Raw genomic sequence first — 20,875 nt, 5'->3', positions numbered from 1 at the left:
TTTCCTGACTGGATCATCCCAATCAGTCCATTAGCCAGAACCAGACAGCCAGATAAGTCAGTCAAATTAGTCAGCCAGGCAGTCAGTCTGCCTAACAGTCTGTCAGTTACCATCCCCAAAAAATATCCATCTCTTAGTCATCCATCAGATGAAAGGAAAAATGCAGCTTATTATCACCATCTCAGCAGTGCAACAGAAAACTAGCTTCACCAGGCTGACTAGGAGACCAAGAAAGTGTGTTTGTGTGTGTGTGTTTGCAAAAATCAGACAATGCACTGAACAGGCTCCAAAGATAATATGGTATTGAGCTTTATTCCACACCTAAAAACAAGACATTAAACATACAACATTCAAAACACTCAGAACACACTTTTCTCTCCTGGCCCTTGACCTTTCACCTTTGAGCATTGGTGTGACCCCACAGCTTGCCCTCCCATTGGTTTAAAGCTGTGCATATGTTAGCTAAGAGAAATATATACTGGCATTAAATTAAAACAAGAAAGGGATAGTTATACTAAACATCAAGATCATTCCATCCTTCAAAGTTTGGTTACAGAGTAAAAAAAGAACTTGTGGAAATTCATTTGATCACCTATCCTGAATAAAGCCCTTAAGCATACTGGCATCAGTTCTATACTTTTCCCTGATTCCAAAGATTCTGCTAGAGGTTTAGACACAGATCTGTGATCAGCTTCTAACCTATGAAGTCTGAAAAGATTATTAGTTCAGAGGTGAGCATAAATCTGACCCTGGATCAGTACTGTTGTGGCTCACAACACAGTACACCCTATCTTGCTCTTGTGCTGTATGTGTCTTTGTTGTCATGATTATAGATGAAAGCGTCAAGGCAAATACTGACATCCGTATAATTACAGCTCCTCCAGGCCTGACTATTAGAGCCCAGACACCAAGGCTCATATTTGATTAATCTGGCCTGACCTCTGACAGGAGTGAAACAAAAAAAGCCTGTCATATACCATTGCCATGTTATATATAAACATACAGTGTGTTGTCTGTCTATGTAGATCTGCATGTAATGGTTGATGAGTGAGACAATGTGTGTGCGTATGTGTGCATTTGCATGAAACGGTTTATGTATAAGACACTGTGTGTGTGCGTGTGTCCATCTGCATGTAACTGTTTATGTGTATGTGTGTGTGTGTGTGGTCACAGGTTCTCCCCCGGCTGGTACTGGGGTTCGGTAGCCGTGAAGTAGTCCTCCAGGAAGCCCTGCAGGTACTCGAAGGTGTGCCTCTCGTCAGCCTCCCTCCTCCAGCACTGCACCATGAGCTCATGGAGGGAAGCGGGGCAGCCCGTGGCACACGGCATCCTGTAGCCCCGCTCCACCTGCTCCAGGACCTCCCGGTTGTTCATCCCTGGGAGAGGGACGCACAGGGGGGGGTGGGGGGGGTGGATGAAGGGAGGGTGGATGAAGGGAGGGTGGATGAAGGGAGGGTGGGAGGAAAAGGACCTGTCACCTGAGGTACTCTAAGAGAAGGAGACAGGGAAGGAGGGAGAGAAGGGAACAGGAAGGGAGATGTAGAAGGGAACAGGGAAGGAGAGAGAGAAGGGAACAGGGAAGGAGAGAGAGAAGGGAACAGGGAAGGAGACGGGGAAGGGTGTGAGTACCTGGGTATGGGACGCGGCCCTTGGTGATGAGCTCAGTCAGCAGGATGCCAAAACTCCACACGTCGCTCTTGATGGTGAAGCGTCCGTACAGCGCCGCCTCGGGGGCGGTCCATTTGATTGGAAACTTGGCCCCTACAAAAACCAGGGCAACAGCCAATCACAATGGTATGGATCAGTCCGGACACTCATACCCGAACAGCCCATGCACGGGCCCGTAACACACACACTTTCAGACCAATTTGAACACACACACACACACTCACACTGTGAATTGGATCTCTTACCTTGCCTGGCAGTGTACTCGTTGTCCTCAATGAGACGGGCCAGACCAAAGTCAGCGATCTTGCACACCAGATTGTCCCCAACCAGAATGTTCGCCGCTCGCAAATCACGATGGATGTAGTTCATCCTCTCTATGTACGCCATCCCTGCAGCAATCTACACACACACACACACACACACACACACAGACAGAGGGCTCAGTGTGCGAGGGAGTGTGTTTAGGAATGTATGTATTTGTGTGTGTGAAAGATGTGGTTCCTACCTGTGCAGCCATGTCCACCAGTTGGGGCAGTTTGATACTGGCCCCCTCTCCATCCTTGAGGAAGTCCAGCAGACTGCCTACACAACCAGCAGGAAGACATCAGCAGTGATGAAGTGTACGTTCTGGTGTGTGTGTGCATCTGCATGTGTGCGTGTGTGCGTGTGTGCTCCTTACCCTGGCTCATGAACTCGGTGATGATGTAGATGGGCTCCTCTGACACCACGGCGTACAGCTGCACCAGCTTGTCGTGTCGGAGTCTCTTCATGATCTGGGCCTCCTCCAGGAAGGCTTCAGGAGACATGGTGCCCGGCTTCAGGGTCTTCACCGCCACCTTGGTGGTGCCGTTCCACATGCCTGGCACACACACACACACGCACACACAAAGAGACACACACACACACAGTTAGCATGTTCGTGAAGACATTTAAACAGCCAGTTAGACAAAGAAACAGACATACTATTACAATGGTGATGGAGGGCATGCAGGAAGGACACACTGGGGGGAGGCTGGGGGCAGGGAGGCAGAGGGGGAGGTTGGGGGCAGGGAGGCAGAGGGGGAGAGGGGGCACCGAGGGGTTACAGCAACAGAACGTAGGGGGCTCCAATCTCCAGACACAGGTCGAGTGACGAGCCTGCTTTACTCCTGGACCTGACGGACAAACAGAAGCCACCATGACGGCGGGCTGCATGAGTCTGGGACGCCACACCCCGGGGACACTGGACACACGAAAACCTCTCAGGACACAGCGGCGTCCGCGGTCTCTCTCACCCATCCAGACGTCTCCGAAGCAGCCCTGCCCCAGCTTCATGTGGAGGGCCAGCGTTTCCCGGGAAACCTCCCAAGCGTCCCGCCCCAGACCGTTGGTGAGGGGGGTGGAGTTGGGACAGGCTTGGGTGAGGTAGTAACACAGCCCGTCATTACTGCCTACGAGAGGAGGGGGGGAAGGGGGTGGTGGTAGGGGGAGGTTGGAGGGGGAGATAGGGAAAGGGGGTGGTGGTAGGGGGAGGTTGGAGGGGGAGATAGGGAAAGGGGGTGGTGGTAGGGGGAGGTTGGAGGGGGAGATAGGGAAAGGGGGTGGTGGTAGGGGGAGGTTGGAGGGGGAGATAGGGAAAGGGGGTGGTGGTAGGGGGAGGTTGGAGGGGGAGATAGGGAAAGGGGGTGGTGGTAGGGGGAGGTTGGAGGGGGAGATAGGGAAAGGGGGTGGTGGTAGGGGGAGGTTGGAGGGGGAGATAGGGAAAGGGGGTGGTGGTAGGGGGAGGTTGGAGGGGGAGATAGGGAAAGGGGGTGGTGGTAGGGGGAGGTTGGAGGGGGAGATAGGGAAAGGGGGTGGTGGTAGGGGGAGGTTGGAGGGGGAGATAGGGAAAGGGGGTGGTGGTAGGGGGAGGTTGGAGGGGGAGATAGGGAAAGGGGGTGGTGGTAGGGGGAGGTTGGAGGGGGAGATAGGGAAAGGGGGGTGGTAGGGGGAGGTTGGAGGGGGAGATAGGGAAAGGGGGGTGGTAGGGGGAGGTTGGAGGGGGAGATAGGGAAAGGGGGTGGTGGTAGGGGGAGGTTGGAGGGGGAGATAGGGAAAGGGGGGTGGTAGGGGGAGGTTGGAGGGGGAGATAGGGAAAGGGGGGTGGTAGGGGGAGGTTGGAGGGGAGTGAAAGGGAAGAGAGTGAGAGGACGGGCGAAGTGAGGTGGTGAAAAAAATGGGTAGTGGGAGGAAGGATGGAAGGATGGAGAGACGACAGGAGAGAAATGGAGCATAGGGGTGGGAGGAGTGTAAAGGGGAGGGGGAGGGGAGGTAGATGAGATGAGATGAGGCATGCACATGCAAGGACAGAGGAGGGCAGGACCGGACAGCCCACCTGGATCCAGAACGTCAATCAAACACCACAAGCATCTAAAACCCTACACATGACGTGAGCAAATCATCCAGGTGTGCGTCTCCTGTCCCTGTCCCCTCTGCCACGCTGCCGCTCTGGGCAGTGGTTCCTACCCATCCACACTTCTCCAAACTGTCCGTTTCCCAGCTTCTTAATGAGCTGCAGGGACTCGCGGGGAATCTCCCACACATCTTTAGTCTTCACTGATAGGTCGGCTAGCTTGGGCATGCCCCGCCTACAGCTGCCAATCAAACGACAACACAGCCCTGCAGCCCTCTCTGAGACATGAAGAAGTAGAAAGGAAAAGAGAGAGAGAGAGAGAGAGAGAGAGAGAGAGAGCGAGCAGAGGGAACAAGGAGAAAAGGAGCAGAGAGAAAGAGCGAAAACCAGAGCAGCACAAACGGACCGCAAAACAAAGTTAAAGACAGACAAAGGATAAGTTGAAGCTGGAAAGACAAGCGACTGAGTCACTAAATCAACACAGTTGTAAACAAGCCACAGACTCAGCAAACGAATAAAGCGACAACAAATACTTAGGGGTCTTCAGAAGCTCACAGACGCCCACACACATGAAATGCCACGTCGAAAATGGCTTTATAATTCATACGAATAATGGATTGTTTACATACACATTTTAAGCATACAAATCATCCCATTTGAAACACTAGAAGCTTCTGCGGTTATTGATAGTAGGAGTTACCGACACACACATACACACACCAAGAGGGAGAGATACTGCAGAGGGGCTGCTATCCTAAAAGTGTCCAGCAGAGGGCAGATAGGCTTAAAGACAAAGAAGGAAGAGGTTATAAAACCAGGCCCTGTTCAGTAGAAACAAAAATGGGTAGCTGCTCTTCAACTGTTAAACCATCCCCTCAGATACTTCAATAATGAGTGCATTGTTACTGTTAGTCTTCTTCACACAGAGAACAAAAGGTAAAGTTCAATCCTACAGATTAAGAGTATTTACACAACCATGTTACATTTCATTTGCATTTGGTCATTTGAAAAATGTACAAGTGCTATCAGGCACTGTAAAATAATATGTGTTTGTGTGTGTGTGTGTGTGTGTGTGTGTCTGTCTGTCTGTCTGTCTTACCTGTGTAATGCTCAACCAGTTCTTGCACTGTGTCAAACTGTGTCCGCGTGGTGATGTAATATCCGCCATTATCCAGCTTGCGGATCTTATAATGCTTTACGTGATCCCCCTTGCTCTCATCCCAGTCACGGATGGACAGAGAGTAGGCCCCTGGAAGGACAACACAGGATGAGGAGAGAAAGATAGAGAGAGAAAGATAGAGAGAAAAAGATAGAGAAAGATAGAGTGAAAGAAAGAGAGAAGGATAGAGCGAGGAAGATAGAGCGAGAAAGATAGAGAGAGAAAGATAGAGAGAGAAAGATAGAGAGAGAAGGATAGAGAGTGAAAGAAAGAGAGAGAAAGGTAGAGTGAGAAAGATAAAGAGAAAGATAGAGCAAGAAAGATAGAGAAAAGGGAAGTTCGAGTTTAAGCATACTGAGCAGAGAGAGACATATCTAGAGGATGAGGAACTTCACTTTGTGATAGACAGAGATATCCTTACGCACGTGTGTGTATGTGTGTGTTCGCTCACCCTTGGTCGTCTCACTCTCTCGTATGAGGAAGGTCCCTCTGGGGTTCCCCTGTCCTAGCAGCTGTCTCTCTGCATCCTTCCTCCCCATCTTCCCAAAATACCACCTGACACCACACACACACACACACATCACCACACACACACACACACATCACTACACGACACACACATCGCCTTGGTACTAATTCAGACATACAGTTAGGTCCATAAATATTTGGACATTGACACCATTTTCATCATTTTGGCTCTGTATACCACCACAATGGATTTGAAATGAAACAATCAAGATGTGCTTTAAGTGCAGACTTTCAGCTTTAATTTCAGGGTATTTACATCCAAATCAGGTGAACAGTGTAGGAATTACAACACATTTGATGTGTGGCCCCCCTCTTTTTAAGGGACCAAAAGTAATTGGACAATTGGCTGCTCAGCTGTTCCATGGCCAGGTGTATGTTATTCCTTCATGGGAGTTTGTTATTTCATTGACAAGGAGCAGATAAAAGGTCTAGAGTTCATTTCAAGTATGGTATTTGTGTTTGGAATCTGTTGCTGTCAACTCTCAATATGAAGTCCAAAGAGCTGTCACCATCAGTGAAGCAAGCCATCGTTAGACTGTAAAATCAAAACAAACCTATCAGAGAGATAGCAAAAACATTAGGTGTGGCCAAATCAACTGTTTGGTACATTCTTAAAAAGAAAGAACGCACTGGTGAGCTCAGCAACACCAAAAGACCCGGAAGACCACGGAAAACAACTGTGGTGGATGACAGAAGAATTCTTTCCCTGGTGAAGAAAAACCCCTTCACAACAGTTGGCCAGATCAAGAACACTCTCCAGGAGGTAGGCGTATCTGTGTCAAAGTCAACAATTAAGAGAAGACTTCACCAGAGTAAATACAGAGGGTTCACCACAAGATGTAAATCATTGGTGAGTCTCAAAAACAGGAAGACCAGATTAGAGTTTGCCAAAAAACATCTAAAAGAGCCTGTACAGTTCTGGAACAACATCCTATGGACAGATGAGACCAAGATCAACTTGTACCAGAATGATGGGAAGAGAAGAGTATGGAGAAGGGAAGGAACTGCTCATGATCCAAAGCATACCACCTCATCAGTGAAGCATGGTGGAGGTAGTGTTATGGCGTGGGCATGTATGGCTGCCAATGGAACTGGTTCCCTTGTATTTATCGATGATGTGACTGCTGACAAAAGCAGTAGGATGAATTCTGAAGTGTTTCGGGCAATATTATCTGCTCAGATTCAGCCAAATGCTTCAGAACTCATAGGACTGCGCTTCACAGTGCAGATGGACAATGACCCGAAGCATACTGCGAAAGCAACCAAAGAGTTTTTTAAGGCAAAGAAGTGGAATGTTCTGCAATGGCCAAGTCAATCACCTGACCTAAATCAAATTGAGCATGCATTTCACTTGCTAAAGACAAAACTGAAGGGAAAATGCCCCAAGAACAAGCAGGAACTGAAGACAGTTGCAGTAGAGGCCTGGCAGAGCATCACCAGGGACGAAACCCAGCGTCTGGTGATGTCTATGGGTTCCAGACTTCAGGCTGTCATTGACTGCAAATGATTTGCAACCAAGTATTAAAAGTGACAATTAGATTCATGATTATGTTAGTTTGTCCAATTATTTTTGGTCCCTTAAAAAGGGGGGGGCCACATATAAAATGTGTTGTAATTCCTACACCGTTCACCTGATTTGGATGTAAATACCCTGACATTAAAGCTGAAAGTCTGCACTTAAAGCACATCTTGATTGTTTCATTTCAAATCCATTGTGGTGGTATACAGAGCCAAAATGATGAAAATTGTGTCAATGTCCAAATATTTATGGACCTAACTGTACATCTGAATTAGTGTTTGCCTGTGCCTGTGTTTCTGAGTGTCAGTGATTTCACGTATGTGTGTGTGTACTCACTCTTCGGCCTGTATGGAGTCTACAGGGGCTACATAGTTGCTGGGGATGTAGCCAGAGTTCCCTGTGTCCAGCGACCTGGCCTCCCACCAGTCTCCCTCTCTGGCAGGGGTCAAACACACGGTCAGCACAGTCAACAATGCGTTTGTGTGTGTGTGTGTGTGTGTGTGTAACTCACGTGTTGTTGATTATGTGGAACTTCTCTCCTTTCTGGAAGGTGAGGTCATCTTCGGTGCGAGCATCATAGTCATAGAGAGCTATGAAGAGAGTGACACCTCCACCTGCACACACACACACACACACACACACACACGTCAGTTTACAGCCTTGAAGCACCTCCACCTGTACACACACACATCAGTTTGCGTCATGGCAGCAACCCAGCACAACTCATTACTGATAGAGAAACCTACTAAAGAAGGGTCAAGGTTTAGAGGTGAGTCCTCAGGCCCACCACACACACACCTGTGATTCCTCCTGCACGAGGCTGTGAGTTGGTGCTAGGGAAGAGAGCGGTGCCAAAAGGCTTGTTGAAGTCAGGGATGGTCTGGGTGGGGTCAGGGCAGTAACGGGGAGGGGTCAAGACAGTGGACACGCCCCCGTCGATGTTGCCAGGAAATGGATCGGCAACCTCGGCAACAGACGCCGCTTTGGCTGCCTTTTTCTGTTTGCAGTGGACACACCCCATAATAACCTGCTGGGAGATGGTCGCTATGGAGACAGCCGGAGATCTCATTTTAGACACTGACTCAAAAAAGAGTAATTAAGCCCAAGTTTGGACTTGGTAATCAAAATGCAGTGAGGAGTGATTGTAAGAAGTGGAAATAGAATACTTATGTAACTACATTTACTTGAATTACTTGTAAGGAAGATGGGGAGAGTATTATCACACTGAGAGATACATATTGAAGCTTCAGCTGTGAAGAATAAGTAGGTCAAAGTTTCTCACCTGAAATCTTCCTCGGTCAAATCATCTGTCTGGGACCATCGCAGCTGGACAGGAGAGAAATGAAAGATGCAGAGGAGGGAACAGGCGGGGGAGAATGACAGAATGCAGGAAGGCATCGGTCAGAGGTGAGCCAGAGCAGAGGGAGAGAGACACAGAGAGAGAGAGAGAGAGAGAGAGAGAGAGAGAGAGAGAGAGAGAGAGAGAGAGAGAGAGAGAGAGAGAGAGAGAGAGAGAGAGAGAGACAGAGAGAGAGAGAGACAGAGAGAGACACAGAGAGAGCGCGAAAGAGAGAGAGAGCGCGAGAGAGAGAGAGAGAGAGAGAGAGCAGGGCAGTGGAAGAGAGAGAGCAGGGTAGTGAGAGAGAGAGAGAGAGAGAGAGAGAGAGAGAGAGAGAGAGAGAGAGAGAGAGAGAGAGAGAGAGAGAGAGAGAGAGAGAGAGAGAGAGAGCAGGGTAGTGAGAGAGAGAGAAAGCAGTAAGTGAGAAACAGAAAGAAACAGAGAAATAGGAGGTTAGCCACTTCCCCTCCAGACAAGAGGACAGGAGAAGGGGTAGCTAAGTATACTATGGTTAAGGCCGCTCTACCAGTGTGTGGGTGTGGGTGTGGGGGACCTGCAACTCCACAGCAAATGTCAAGGCCCTGACACTTAGTGACTGTAGCTAATTAACATGCCATTTCACACATTACCTAACCATAATGTAGCTTTAAAGTTCACTGAAAACAGTTTCCCTATAACCATGACTTAGAGGTGTGTGTGTGTATGAAGAAGGTAACTTCAATTAGCGAATGAACACAGTCACTGAGTAACACAACACACACACACACACACACATGATATAAGTATATTAGTTCAATTCTCACTGCTTAGTTCACAGTAAAATACACTAAATACTTTCTCCACGCCCCACTCCAAACACACACACAATCTGGCCCACCATCAGGAGAGCCACAGGAAGTCGGCCCTGTAAGGGTTTCCTGTCCACCCTACTGATGGCTCCGCCCCCCCCCCCCCCCTTTCCTGGACACTGAGGACAGAGTCCCTTCACAAACACACACCGTCTAAAACACCATTCCCTCTGTACACCCTGTGCGTTGGTGCTGGGGAAGAGGGCACCACTATTGTCCCCGTTATCACTATTCTATTCTTAAATGTATGTTAAACACCACACTCAAAATATACACTGGCATCTCTTTCTCTCTGGCGCACTCCTGGGTGTTCGAGGTTAAGGGTAGAAGAGTGAAAATGTCTCTCACACAAACGCACACGCAGGTCATTTCAGAAAAGATTCTGATTGCACAAAGGAAGTCAGATGGCTGAGCGGTTAGGGAATCGGGCTAGTAATCAGAAGGTTGCCGGTTTGATTCCCTACCGTGCCAAATGACATTGTGTCCTTGGGCAAGGCATTTCACCCTACTTGCCTCTGGGAAATGTCCCAGTACTCGATGTAAGTCGCTCTGGATAAGAGCGTCTGCTAAATTACTAAATGTAAAATGTAAATGTTGAATGTTACAGTTAATGTAACGAATTGCATTGTCTTCTCCACATTACCAAGCTGCCCGTAACCGCCAAAACAGGGAAATATTTTGATAACACACACGCACACACAGACACACAAGCAGCAAGAGAATGTGCAACCAGCCCTCTGGTCATTGTTCTCCATGGGTTCCTGTTGATCATATTTTCTCTTTCTCTCTCTCTCTTTCGCTCTGTCCTATCCCCCCACCCCACACACACTCTCTCTTTGTCCCAAAACTCTGATATCATTCACAAACAAATCCTCCCAGTTTGTTGACTTCCTGTAGCTGTGGAGGGAATTGTGGAGCTGTGGGTTAAACAAGCACAAACTCAAATGGTGGCTTTGTGGACGAATGGGACTCACGTCTGATGTTCTGTTTGCTTTACCTCTCTAAAGAACCCGTAGACTCTCGACTGGATTCCTCCTTCCTCTCAGTGATGATCTGGGTGGAGCCCAGGTGTAGCAGGGGGAGCAGGGGTCTAGAGGCGCAGGGCTGGGACACCTGTTAGGTTGTCACAGAAGATAAGACATGCAGTCCTTCCACCCAAGGTGATGTGTGAACTTGTGTGGTATATGTGTGTGTGTGTGTCTTTTCTTTTTGTTCTTTAGTGTGTTCGCAGAAGTCTAAACATATACATATGTATAGATCATAGAAATGGGGCAAAAATAACAAGTGATTTTTGTATATATATATATAATTGGAAACTTCATTTCAGTTCTCAAACCCAGCCATACCACAGAGAGACATTCGGGTGCACGCACGCACACACACACATATACTAGATATATTTGCACACACATATATACTCCCTGAACAAACCTCTGATGTAACCTCATTGACACGATTATTATCATTAATAAATCCCTCCAAGTAGACATTCTAGAGCTAACAACAATCTCACACCTATTTGAGTAAGTGCATAACTTGTCTTATTCTGTTTCCATCAAAAGACAGTTTTTCTACAAACACAACTATGGAAATGTCCATTGTTTCTGCAGAGGTAATCCCAATTACACAAACTGTGGCTGTTAACTTTCCCCTCTTCTGACTGGGTTCACTGCGAACAGGATAGCCTAACAGCAACCAACCAGCAATGCCCTAGCTGTGGTAGTATTCACCATGCGTCAACATGCTGGTTGATAAAAATTGTTCTCCAGTTTGATCATCTTTAGGTTTGCAAAGGTCCTTACATGTAAGGCCCATTACACGTATAGCAGCCCTGACATATAAACCCAGAGACCAAGATGACTGTAAACATAACATGTCAACACAGAAGGAAAACATGCACCTCACCCTGATTCCTCACACTCACAAACATAAAATTCACAGACACACCCTTTCCTGCCCAATGAACTACTGATAAGCAGTTCCCGGGGAATTCTCAACATGTGACACACGCAGACGCAGACACACACACACACAGACACCCTCAGTTCACAGTTAGAGTTACTGTATTTTCATGCTACTAATTTACAGTGCAATTGTGCTTTCTTCCTTTCTCACCTTTTCCCCTCCCTCCCTCCCTCCTGTCCCCCTCCCTCACACCCTCCCTCCCCCCTCTCCCCCTCCCTCCCTCCCTCCCTCCCTCAGGAAAGCAGGAAACCCCACAGGATGCTGTGTGTGAGTGGAGCAGGAGTGATAGGACACTGGGAAGTGAGCTGTCACTGAGCCGACGGACACACACACACACACAGAGTGAAAGATGAGGATAAAGGAATGCCGAAGGGTGTACAGACAGAGATGGCGACAGCGAGAGAGAGAGAGAGTGATAGGGGGAGGATAACGGGGGGAGTGATGGAAAAGTGTACGTGGGGAAGTCAGGTGTTTTGGGCTCAGGGACGTCCTGTTTCCTCCACATTGCGTCATCACATCCCCTTTGGGGGGGGGGGGGGGTGATTACGATACAATGCTTCAGAATATGTCTCTCTCAGCCACTGGATGAGTGGATGAATTAATGACTTAATCTTGTCAAATGAAGAGGGGAACAGAGAGAGAGGATGGGAAGTGAGGAACGGATTGTTTCTCCTATTTCCACTGCCATGTGCCATTGTTGCTGAACACTGGATTCATATTGGTCAGTGCTGGGGCAGTAGGTAGTCCTCTTAGTGGTGCTTGGTGGGAAAGCAGCGTTTACAGCCCCCCAGCAAAACCACTCCTACTTCCTTCCTGCATAGCCCAGAGGCTAAAGCCAGGAAGTGACCTTGTCAAGAAACAGGAAGTGATGAAGCCCGGCCTTGGATAGCCTATAATCACATCTTGCTCTCTTTTTCGGAAACCTAAATCATTCCCGCTGCCTACCCCTATCCCCCTTCCAAAATCCACCTATTTCACACTCCAAGAAAATAACTTGTTGACTGTCTTGGAGCTCAGAATGTCATTACTAGCAAGATTGCATAGAGAACCATTGTGCTTCCAAGGGTTCTGACCAGGCACAACAGTGATAGTTCATAACTCTAAATGACAATCAACCACAGCAGCAACCACTACTCTAAATGGTCTACAGATTCCCACATCATACAGCACAGTAAGAGTATTGTTAGTGATTTAACAAAAACACTAGTCCATAGCCAATGATTTCCAAATTACATTTGTGAGAACTGCAGGACCAGAGAGGAAGTTATGCGGTGTCTTTGCATATGCAAGCTAGTTTTCTCGCAAGATTTCACAGCCAATGCTAATACTTCCCTTAATTGAACAAATGTGGGATTCCACAAAGTTGCCCAATAGCAGACAAATGCAAAACTGGTGGCTTAGTGTGACAAACAGTAGGCCCTACACGTAAAAATAAGAATGAGGGTATATGGGGCATCAGACAACATGCTGCTTTTCCACTAAGCACCACTGCAAGGCAGCGAGTTGTTATTCCAGGAGAACCTCATACAGTCAGTTTAGGTAGGACGTCAGATTCTGAACATCCCAAACGCAACACAACATAATCCATTTTTATTTTTACTGGATTCGCACTCGACACACCAACTCAGCCACCTAAAATTATAATACAAATATTAAAAGAAAACCTAGTTCCTTAAATAGCCTATTTAGCCTTAAGTACTTAGTACTTTTTAGTAATTTAATAGGCCTACATTTCTTGTACATTGGCTGTTTAATCTGGCACTCGATATAACTAGTTATACATTTACATTCAATCATTTAGCAGGCGCTCTTATCCAGAGCATATACAGGCAACAACTGAAGACGCTTAGGCTAAAACCTTGTATTTTTTTATTATTCACATACAGAATGACTTACCAAGGAGCGTGTAACGGGTCACCCGTTGGTCAGACCCGTTAGACAGACTTGGCGGACAACGAAATCAACACCTGGCAGAGAACAGGACTAGTTGGGACGGTGGCGGGTGACTTGTCGCACCAGACAGCTGAGCGCTCCTGCGGGCAGAGATGTGAATGCGCGCGCTCTGTCCGGAAGGGCAGGATTCCGTGCGCAGACTTCCATCCAAGGAACGCCTCCTATGCCAGTGTCCTCTTATTCAGCCTACACCTGAAAAGCCTTACAACAAATAAAAGACTAAAACTACACTAGACTTAGACGTGTCTCTTTTCCGGAGGAGTAACTTCACAACTTGCGGTTTTGTCAAATAAGCACGTGACGCTCGGTGACTCTACAATGGGCAGTAAATTGGCACAGTCAATTTTCACCACCGTTAAATAATTGTTAGTTTCCACCCCGGAGAATAATGTAATCTCATGCTGCTAAAACGTAGGCCTACTGTAGATTACTTACTTCCATTCTGAATTTCTACAGCTTGAAATGTAAAAGTATCAGAGTGCAGGTGTTACTTCAACAGGAAGGTGTAGGCTTTATGGTGTGATATCCGTGCCCCTGAAGAGAACATCATAGTCTGTCGAATCAGCGAATACTTCAATAAAAGGAGGAAATTGTACTTATTTAAAGTAAAATGCGTTAAGAGAAGTTAATGAATTTCATTTACCTAACATTAAAAATAATTTTTCGTAAAACACAAACACAGAAACATACTCTTCCGCGTTTGATTGTGAAAATCTAGCAATCTAGCTAATCAAAAGGGAAGTTAAGCATATGAAGTACATTCCGTTGGTAGACGTGCAACGCCACCTAGCCTACCCAATTTCACCATCTGCAATGTATTCAAGTGGTATACAAGTGTACAATGCCTGGACACCTGGAAGCAGCGCAAGTTGCCACTTGGTGGAAGTTATCTGTAATTACAGTCAATCGGCATACATCTCAGGCTTAACCTACGTCGTTACACTTACATTTTACATTTAGTCATTTAGCAGACGATCTTATCCAGAGCGACTTACAGTAGGGTGAAGTGCCTTGCCCAAGGACACAACGTCATTCTGGCACAGCCGGGAATCGAACTAGCAACCTTCTGATTACTAACCGATGTCAATACTATCTTCAATTGTTATGATTTGGTGTTCCACCACGAAATGTTTTTTGGGTTGCTCGTTGGTCTTTTACTCAGGATTATATCCAGGTTATCAAACCATGCATGGGAAAAAAGATTTTTCGTCCGACGAGCTACCACTTTTCTATAGAACATCACGCACTTTTAGCTGTTTTAGCTTTCAACCAACATTGGTCCACTGTGCAATGCTGACCCTTTATTTCAGTATATCACCAAATAATTTAAATACATCGCTACTGTTATGTGTCTCCACAAGTCTCTGCAATATGATCATCAGCCCATATTTGCCGAAGAGCCTTCACTTTATCATTCCCCCACGTTTTCCCTCAACTAATTTTGCTGCTAATGAGTGGCACAGCTGTCTCCGCCAAGTGTCAATTCCTTTTTCAACCCACAATGCATTACATTTTGGTTTGTTTCCTGGAATAGGTCAATATTAAGTCTGATTACGTTCAGACCTAAAGCGAACCGAACCATGGTTCACTTCGAACCGGAACAGGTCCCGTCTTTTTAGGGGGACCATGGTTCGGTTGTTTGGTCCGCACCAGAGTTCGAATGCGTGTTCTCACCTCTCCAAACGAACCGGACTTTCAGAGAAAATGGACCATGGTCCGATTGAAACGGACCAAACATGTCAGGTGTGAAAGCACCCCAAGTTTCACTTCGAACCCAAACATTTAAAATGTTAAAGTTAAAATATTACAAAGATATTTTGATAAAATATATATTTTATTGTACACAAAAAAATACAATTACATCTAGGGTTGGATGCTTGTAACAGATGCGCTGCCCAGGGAGAGATGTAGCTGCTATAAAAAGCACTAGCTGTACCATAACATAGGGCTTAAGCTTGAGGTATTTATTTCCAGCAAAGATATGATTTAAAATACTGCAACATGGGTAAAACAGACCACTGGGAACTTTCACATTCATAAAAGATCACACTGATTCAGATAAGACTGTTTCACAATGTTTCCTATAGGTCAATGTGCCATTTGCTGGAAATACCAGAAGTAACACTGAGTGCAAAAGAGTAAACCACACACATTGGTGCACAAACACACACACATGCATTTAAACAAAATAGCTAAACCTGATCAATCAATATAAAAAACATTCACCTTAGAGTTCATGTGTACAGTGTACACACACAGTGTAGTGTACTGGGTAAAGGGGGCCTACAGGCATGTGTGTTTGTGTGTGTGTAGTGCTACGGCTTAGAGTAAGTGAGCGTGCTTGCATATCATTGCGACGTAAACAGTATGTAGTGTGTGTGTGTCATGGTGCATCATCCATCATGTCATGTGACGTGTGATGGCTCGCAGAGTGTACAGAAGGGCAGCCTGAAGTCGAGCCTCCATCAGCAGCAGGTTGAGGTGCACCTGCAGAGAGGGGAGGGGTTAGCATCACACCTGAGACACAGGGAGGGGTTAGCATCACACCTGAGACACAAGGAGGAGTTAGCATCACACCTGAGACACAGGGAGGGGTTAGCACCACACCTGAGACACAGGGAGGGGTTAGCACCACACCTGAGACACAAGGAGGAGTTAGCATCACACCTGAGACACAAGGAGGAGTTAGCATCACACCTGAGACACAGGGAGGGGTTAGCACCACACCTGAGACACAGGGAGGGGTTAGCACCACACCTGAGACACAGGGAGGGGTTAGCACCACACCTGAGACACAAGGAGGAGTTAGCATCACACCTGAGACACAAGGAGGAGTTAGCATCACACCTGAGACACAGGGAGGGGTTAGCATCACACCTGAGACACAAGGAGGAGTTAGCATCACACCTGAGACACAAGGAGGAGTTAGCATCACACCTGAGACACAGGGAGGGGTTAGCACCACACCTGAGACACAGGGAGGGGTTAGCATCACACCTGAGACACAGGGAGGGGTTAGCATCACACCTGAGACACAAGGAGGAGTTAGCATCACACCTGAGACACAGGGAGGGGTTAGCATCACACCTGAGACACAGGGAGGGGTTAGCATCACACCTGAGACACAGGGAGGGGTTAGCATCACATCTGAGACACAGGGAGGGGTTAGCATCACACCTGAGACACAAGGAAGAGTTAGCATCACACCTGAGACACAGGGAGGGGTTAGCATCACACCTGAGACACAGGGAGGGGTTAGCACCACACCTGACACGGCTAGAGTGTGAGCCTCACCTTCTCCGAGTGGCGGAAGTGTCTCCAGAAGGAAGCGTAGGTTCTGGCGGTGGTCTGCTCGGGGTGGCATGCCACCGTCTTCACATACACCTTCAGGGCGCGCTCCAACAGCACGTTGACCTCGCCATAGTCGTAATCGTCATAACTGCACACACAAATGTCAGTCAGTCATACTGGCGTGTTTGTAGAGAAACAGAGACAGGGAGAGGGTAAAAGAGAGAGGGAGAGCGAGACAGAGCGAGAGAGCTTGAGAAAGAGAGTCAAAGACAGAAAGAGAAAGAGCGAGTGAGGCAGTGAGAGACAGAGCAAAATATATATAGAGTGAGAGAGAGAGACACTCACCGTATTCCATAGACACACTGGATGTAGTTCCACAGGGCTTTCCGGAGGGTTTGCGTGTCCACTCCCTCATGCATGGCCATCCTGTGATACGTTAACCCGTACACGACCTGAGGACAGAGGAGTAGAGAATGTCACCATGACAACCATCACTCCACCCACCCCTCCATCACTTTATCATCAGTACAGATTCACTAACTCTACAGATATCACACATCTGCTTAATGCCAAATGCTTCTGCCACGGATGACGATGATGTCAAGGCCTTGGCAGAGTTGGCAGGTTAAAGTGGAGGGGTTAAAGGTCACCTGGAACTTTTCATCCAGTAGCTGTCCCATGTCAGGCAGTAGTCTGTTGACGAGCGAGAAGCCGTGGTCTTCCCAAGAGTAGTCCTGCACAAACACAAAACATGCATGTCTACAGAGGGCACGTCTACCACAAACACCCACAATGAACCCGATAGAGACCAGTGAATTGGTGGAGTGTGTTTTTCATAAACACACACCTGTGCTCTCATGGTGGGCGGGGATTGTTCTCCTCTCGGAGCGAAGTCCTCGTAGCCGAACTCTGGATCCTCCACGAACCTCAAGACCAAGTTAGAAGAAGCTCCGCGCACCACCGCTACACACACAGGTCAAATGTCAGTCTTATTTGCCTTTGGTGCGTGTTTTTGTGTATGTGTGCGTCTTCCATTACAAGTGTGTGTCTGAGTGACGGAGAGCCCAGCCATACCTGTGGGTATGCTCTCACTTCTCTCCCTCTCGAAGCGAGTGATCATCTCCTCCTGACTGCATTCTTCCTCCTCCTGCTGCTGCAACTCCTCCATCCTCTTCAGTAGCACCTCCACCTCCATCCCTCCATCCCCCAACTGGAGGGAGAGACACCACACATACAGGCAGAGAGAGGGGGAGGAAAAAAGCGCTTAGAGGAGGAGTACGTGTCAGAGATTACCGATGGCGGAGGAACGAACACGAGACAGTGAGCCACACCTCCTGTCTGCCGTCCTCATGGGCGGGGCTACTAGGACTGCGTGGTCGGTGACTATTGGGCGACGGCGGGTTGAAGGCGTGGCCTCCTGTATGGTCAGGTTCAGGGTTTAGGCCACACCCCCAGGAAAAGGACGACAGCGAGTGGGCATGTGTTATTAGAACCACGGCATGGATCAGCTCGGCCAATGACCAGCGAGATTCGGCCCCGGGACAAACTAATTCCTGTCGGTCGGAGAAACAGGAATAGAATGTGGCATCAGTTGAATCGACTTTTTAATATGACATCAAAACAATATAAAAAAAGTTACATACGTGTTATTTAATAGACCTTATCAGACGTTTTTCCCCATCAGTGAGAGAGTGAGGGCGTGTCTAACCTGTATATGCTGCTGGGTTATAAGCCAGGGGCGATGTGCCAGCAGCATGTTGAGTGTGTTGAGGCTCTGGAGTTTGGGCGGAGCGTGCTGAAGCCCTGCAAGCCAGCCCTTCTCCCCGCCCACCTCCAGGAACCCGGCCCTGTGCTGCTGCACCAGGTAGGAACAGTGGTGACGAGCTGCCGCCTGGAGAGACAGACAAAACACACGGCTTAGTTACTAATTCATGCGCTTATAATACAACACACTGCTTAAAAACAATATGTGTCACTGTTTGAAATCAGGTTTGAAATCGTGATTTGATGGACTGCACGGAAACACCAATCACAGACAGGCAGGCTGAGGTCAGTGCCCGCCCCTCACCATGATAAAGATGTAGTGTCTCCAGGGGTGTGGCAGTGGGCCGTCCAGCTGCAGCAGAGCATGCTGGGTACGCAGGAAGCAGCTGAGGTAGGCGGGGTGCAACGCCATCACCATGGTGATGTGATCCAGACGGCCCAATGAGAGGAAGGCTTCCATCAGGACTTTCTGATCTAGCCCCTCCTCCAGAATCTGAGGAGCCAGGAGCACAGGCATGCAGTCGTTACGCTACGTCAACAGTCTTACCAGGCAGGAAAATGTCTCCTGCTACTGTGCACATACACGCGCGCGCAAGAGAAAGACGCACCTGTTTAGTTGGGATGAAGGCACTTGGACCTGGAGCTAAAGCCCGAGGTACCTCCACACCTCGCTCCTAAAAACAGAGGGAGAGAAGGAGAGGGAGAGAAAGAGAAGGAGAGGGAGGGAAAGAAAGAAAGAAAGGGAGAGGGAAAGAAAGAAAGGGAGAGAAAGAGGGCGAGAAAAAAGTTAAGGGGTTAGGAAAAAGGTTTGATGAAAACAGTCTAGAACCTAGTAGGTTCATTTCTATGAAAATCTCCCAATCCACAATAACAACAAAGGAGAGCTGAAAGTGTGGTAAGACCACAACAATATCTGTAGCAAATTACCATGTCCTAGTGCCAACTGGTTTAACTTCACATTTAACTTCAAACGTTCGTACTCACTGTCATTCACCAAACGGGTACAGATAATGACAATCAATAACTCCTGGGTTGAAAACGTAACTACTGCACGATCTAAGGAAAATATGTTGTTTCTCAGCTGCTGGATTGAAAGGGGGGTGTGTCTGTTTTGTACACCATACGGGGGCGTGGTTTGTAACTGTAAAATGCTAGAATCTTGCATCACACCTGATGAAATCGACATGCAAGAAGACAAATAAATTCAAATGAAATAATGTCTAATCAGCCGAGTCATATGTGTCATGGGAAAGTCCTCCATTCTTCAAGTCCTCCAAATTTATAACCGCTAATAAACTCAATATATCCAAGCTCTAAAGTGAATATTTACAAGAAACAAACGTACTTCAACCGATGAATGACTTGGCAATTATAACCTACCTGTGCAGTTTGTAACAGTTCAGCTGCTTTTTCGCGAACCTCCGGTAAAGGGCACGAGTGAGATACTCGGAGAAGCTGCACCAGGGTGTTTTTATCGATCCGAGCAGAACCGGGTCGATCTAGACCCAAACAGGCCATTATGCTTTGGGTCAGCTCTACCAAAGCTGCGTCTCGCTCGGCTTTGTCTCTACTGCACAGACGTGAAAAGCTCTTGGGGTTTGGTCCAAGTTCGGGTTCTGACTCAACATGGGTCTGAGGTTGAGGACTGGGTTGTCCGTTTGAAGGATTGATTCCCAAACCTTGTTCGCTCTTCCCGTTAGTAGTACATTCGCACTGTACGTTCGTGGCTTGCTCCTGCGCCATCTCTTAAATCTTGACTTGATAGCAGACTACTGAGAAAGCTAGCTAGCTATCTACCAGTAGACTCACGCAACATACAGCGAGACTACACACAAAATCAAGTGTAAGAGGTTAGCTCACTAGATTTTACATTTAGAACGCGTTGATAATGTGCAGCCATACATAAGCTATCAGCAAATTAACGAAAAGCCGACGCTCTTCGTAGCTATCTAGTAACCTAGCTAACTATCTAACACTGCAACCAACCGGCGTTCACTGAACTCAGAACAGACGAGGCTGCTGGCAAGCTAGGCTAGCAGCTTAGCTACTGTAATGCTAGCCTAGCTACGTAGGTAAGAGTTGAATCGCTAGTTAGTGCAATCCTGTACGTTTCCATTAAACAAAATAAAGGCGCTTGTTTGTTTGCCACAGTGTTTTTGCCGGTGTCAAATAATAATATAGTCAATGTGGTATTCATCGAGTAAGCTTGCTAGTCCTGTGTTTAAAAGTTGGCGAACTTGCATCAGGACTTTTCGTTTGTTGCCGGGGTCATTGATTAGCACCAGAAAGCGCCGACAAACTGGTGACGTCAGACATTACTTTTAAGTTGGTTTGCTTGATAATACTAGTTAATCTAATCAGTAACATACATTTTACTTAGATCTCAACTCTTGATCCTTATTTAATTCCAACATGTCTTGTCAGTGAAAATACAACTTTTTGTGTCGTGACATACGATGCACAACGTTCG

General features: G+C 47.4%; 2 protein-coding genes across 8 annotated transcripts; both read right to left on the bottom strand.

Annotated features, from left to right (window-relative positions):
- Positions 1-285: 285 nt before the first annotated feature.
- yrk (Yes-related kinase) lies at positions 286-13,551 on the bottom strand. Of its 6 annotated transcripts, XM_062486879.1 has the most exons (15): positions 13,294-13,542; positions 10,430-10,536; positions 8,528-8,571; positions 8,044-8,289; positions 7,757-7,859; positions 7,582-7,680; positions 5,650-5,753; positions 5,139-5,288; positions 4,153-4,317; positions 2,943-3,098; positions 2,348-2,527; positions 2,174-2,250; positions 1,914-2,067; positions 1,630-1,761; positions 286-1,376 (listed from the first exon to the last, which is right to left on the bottom strand). In XM_062486879.1, exons 4-15 carry the CDS (start codon positions 8,264-8,266, stop codon positions 1,168-1,170), a joined length of 1,752 nt encoding a protein of 583 aa, XP_062342863.1. In that variant the 5' UTR covers positions 8,267-8,289; positions 8,528-8,571; positions 10,430-10,536; positions 13,294-13,542; the 3' UTR covers positions 286-1,167. The 6 variants fall into 6 exon arrangements, with proteins under 6 accessions (XP_062342863.1, XP_062342858.1, XP_062342859.1 ...); XM_062486874.1 differs by lacking the exon at positions 2,943-3,098 and having other exon boundaries at positions 13,294-13,551; XM_062486875.1 differs by lacking the exon at positions 2,943-3,098 and having other exon boundaries at positions 10,430-10,545.
- A 1,614-nt stretch (positions 13,552-15,165) lies between these two features.
- Positions 15,166-20,801, bottom strand: sesn2 (sestrin 2). 2 transcript variants are annotated; one of them, XM_062445847.1, is made up of 11 exons: positions 19,786-20,800; positions 19,014-19,079; positions 18,710-18,898; positions 18,350-18,532; positions 17,973-18,194; positions 17,716-17,851; positions 17,489-17,604; positions 17,292-17,375; positions 16,987-17,093; positions 16,645-16,789; positions 15,166-15,837 (listed from the first exon to the last, which is right to left on the bottom strand). In XM_062445847.1, the coding sequence occupies exons 1-11, from the start codon at positions 20,146-20,148 to the stop codon at positions 15,751-15,753; spliced, it is 1,698 nt and encodes a 565-aa protein (XP_062301831.1). In that variant the 5' UTR covers positions 20,149-20,800; the 3' UTR covers positions 15,166-15,750. The 2 variants fall into 2 exon arrangements, with proteins under 2 accessions (XP_062301831.1, XP_062301833.1); XM_062445849.1 differs by lacking the exon at positions 15,166-15,837 and adding an exon at positions 16,555-16,587 and having other exon boundaries at positions 19,786-20,801.
- Positions 20,802-20,875: the final 74 nt, after the last annotated feature.

Source organism: Osmerus eperlanus, chromosome 20 (genome assembly GCF_963692335.1).
Source record: "Osmerus eperlanus chromosome 20, fOsmEpe2.1, whole genome shotgun sequence".
In the NCBI taxonomy this organism is placed as follows: Eukaryota; Metazoa; Chordata; class Actinopteri; order Osmeriformes; family Osmeridae; genus Osmerus; species Osmerus eperlanus.
Note: the sequence above shows the minus strand (reverse complement) of the source record. Positions and strands in the feature narration are given on the sequence as shown.

Excerpts from the sequence above, each read along its gene's own strand:
- yrk (XM_062486879.1), bottom strand. The coding sequence starts at position 8,266 with ATGGGGTGTGTCCACTGCAAACAGAAAAAGGCAGCCAAAGCGGCGTCT. Across the intron at positions 7,860-8,043 it reads TCGTGCAGGAGGAATCACAG|GTGGAGGTGTCACTCTCTTC; the intron begins GTGTGTGTGTGG and ends GTGTGTGTGCAG. Across the intron at positions 5,754-7,581 it reads GACTCCATACAGGCCGAAGA|GTGGTATTTTGGGAAGATGG; the intron begins GTGAGTACACAC and ends GTGTGGTGTCAG.
- sesn2 (XM_062445847.1), bottom strand. The coding sequence starts at position 20,148 with ATGGCGCAGGAGCAAGCCACGAACGTACAGTGCGAATGTACTACTAAC. Across the intron at positions 19,080-19,785 it reads AACTGTTACAAACTGCACAG|GAGCGAGGTGTGGAGGTACC; the intron begins GTAGGTTATAAT and ends CTCTGTTTTTAG. Across the intron at positions 15,838-16,644 it reads ACTTCCGCCACTCGGAGAAG|GTGCACCTCAACCTGCTGCT; the intron begins GTGAGGCTCACA and ends CCCTCTCTGCAG.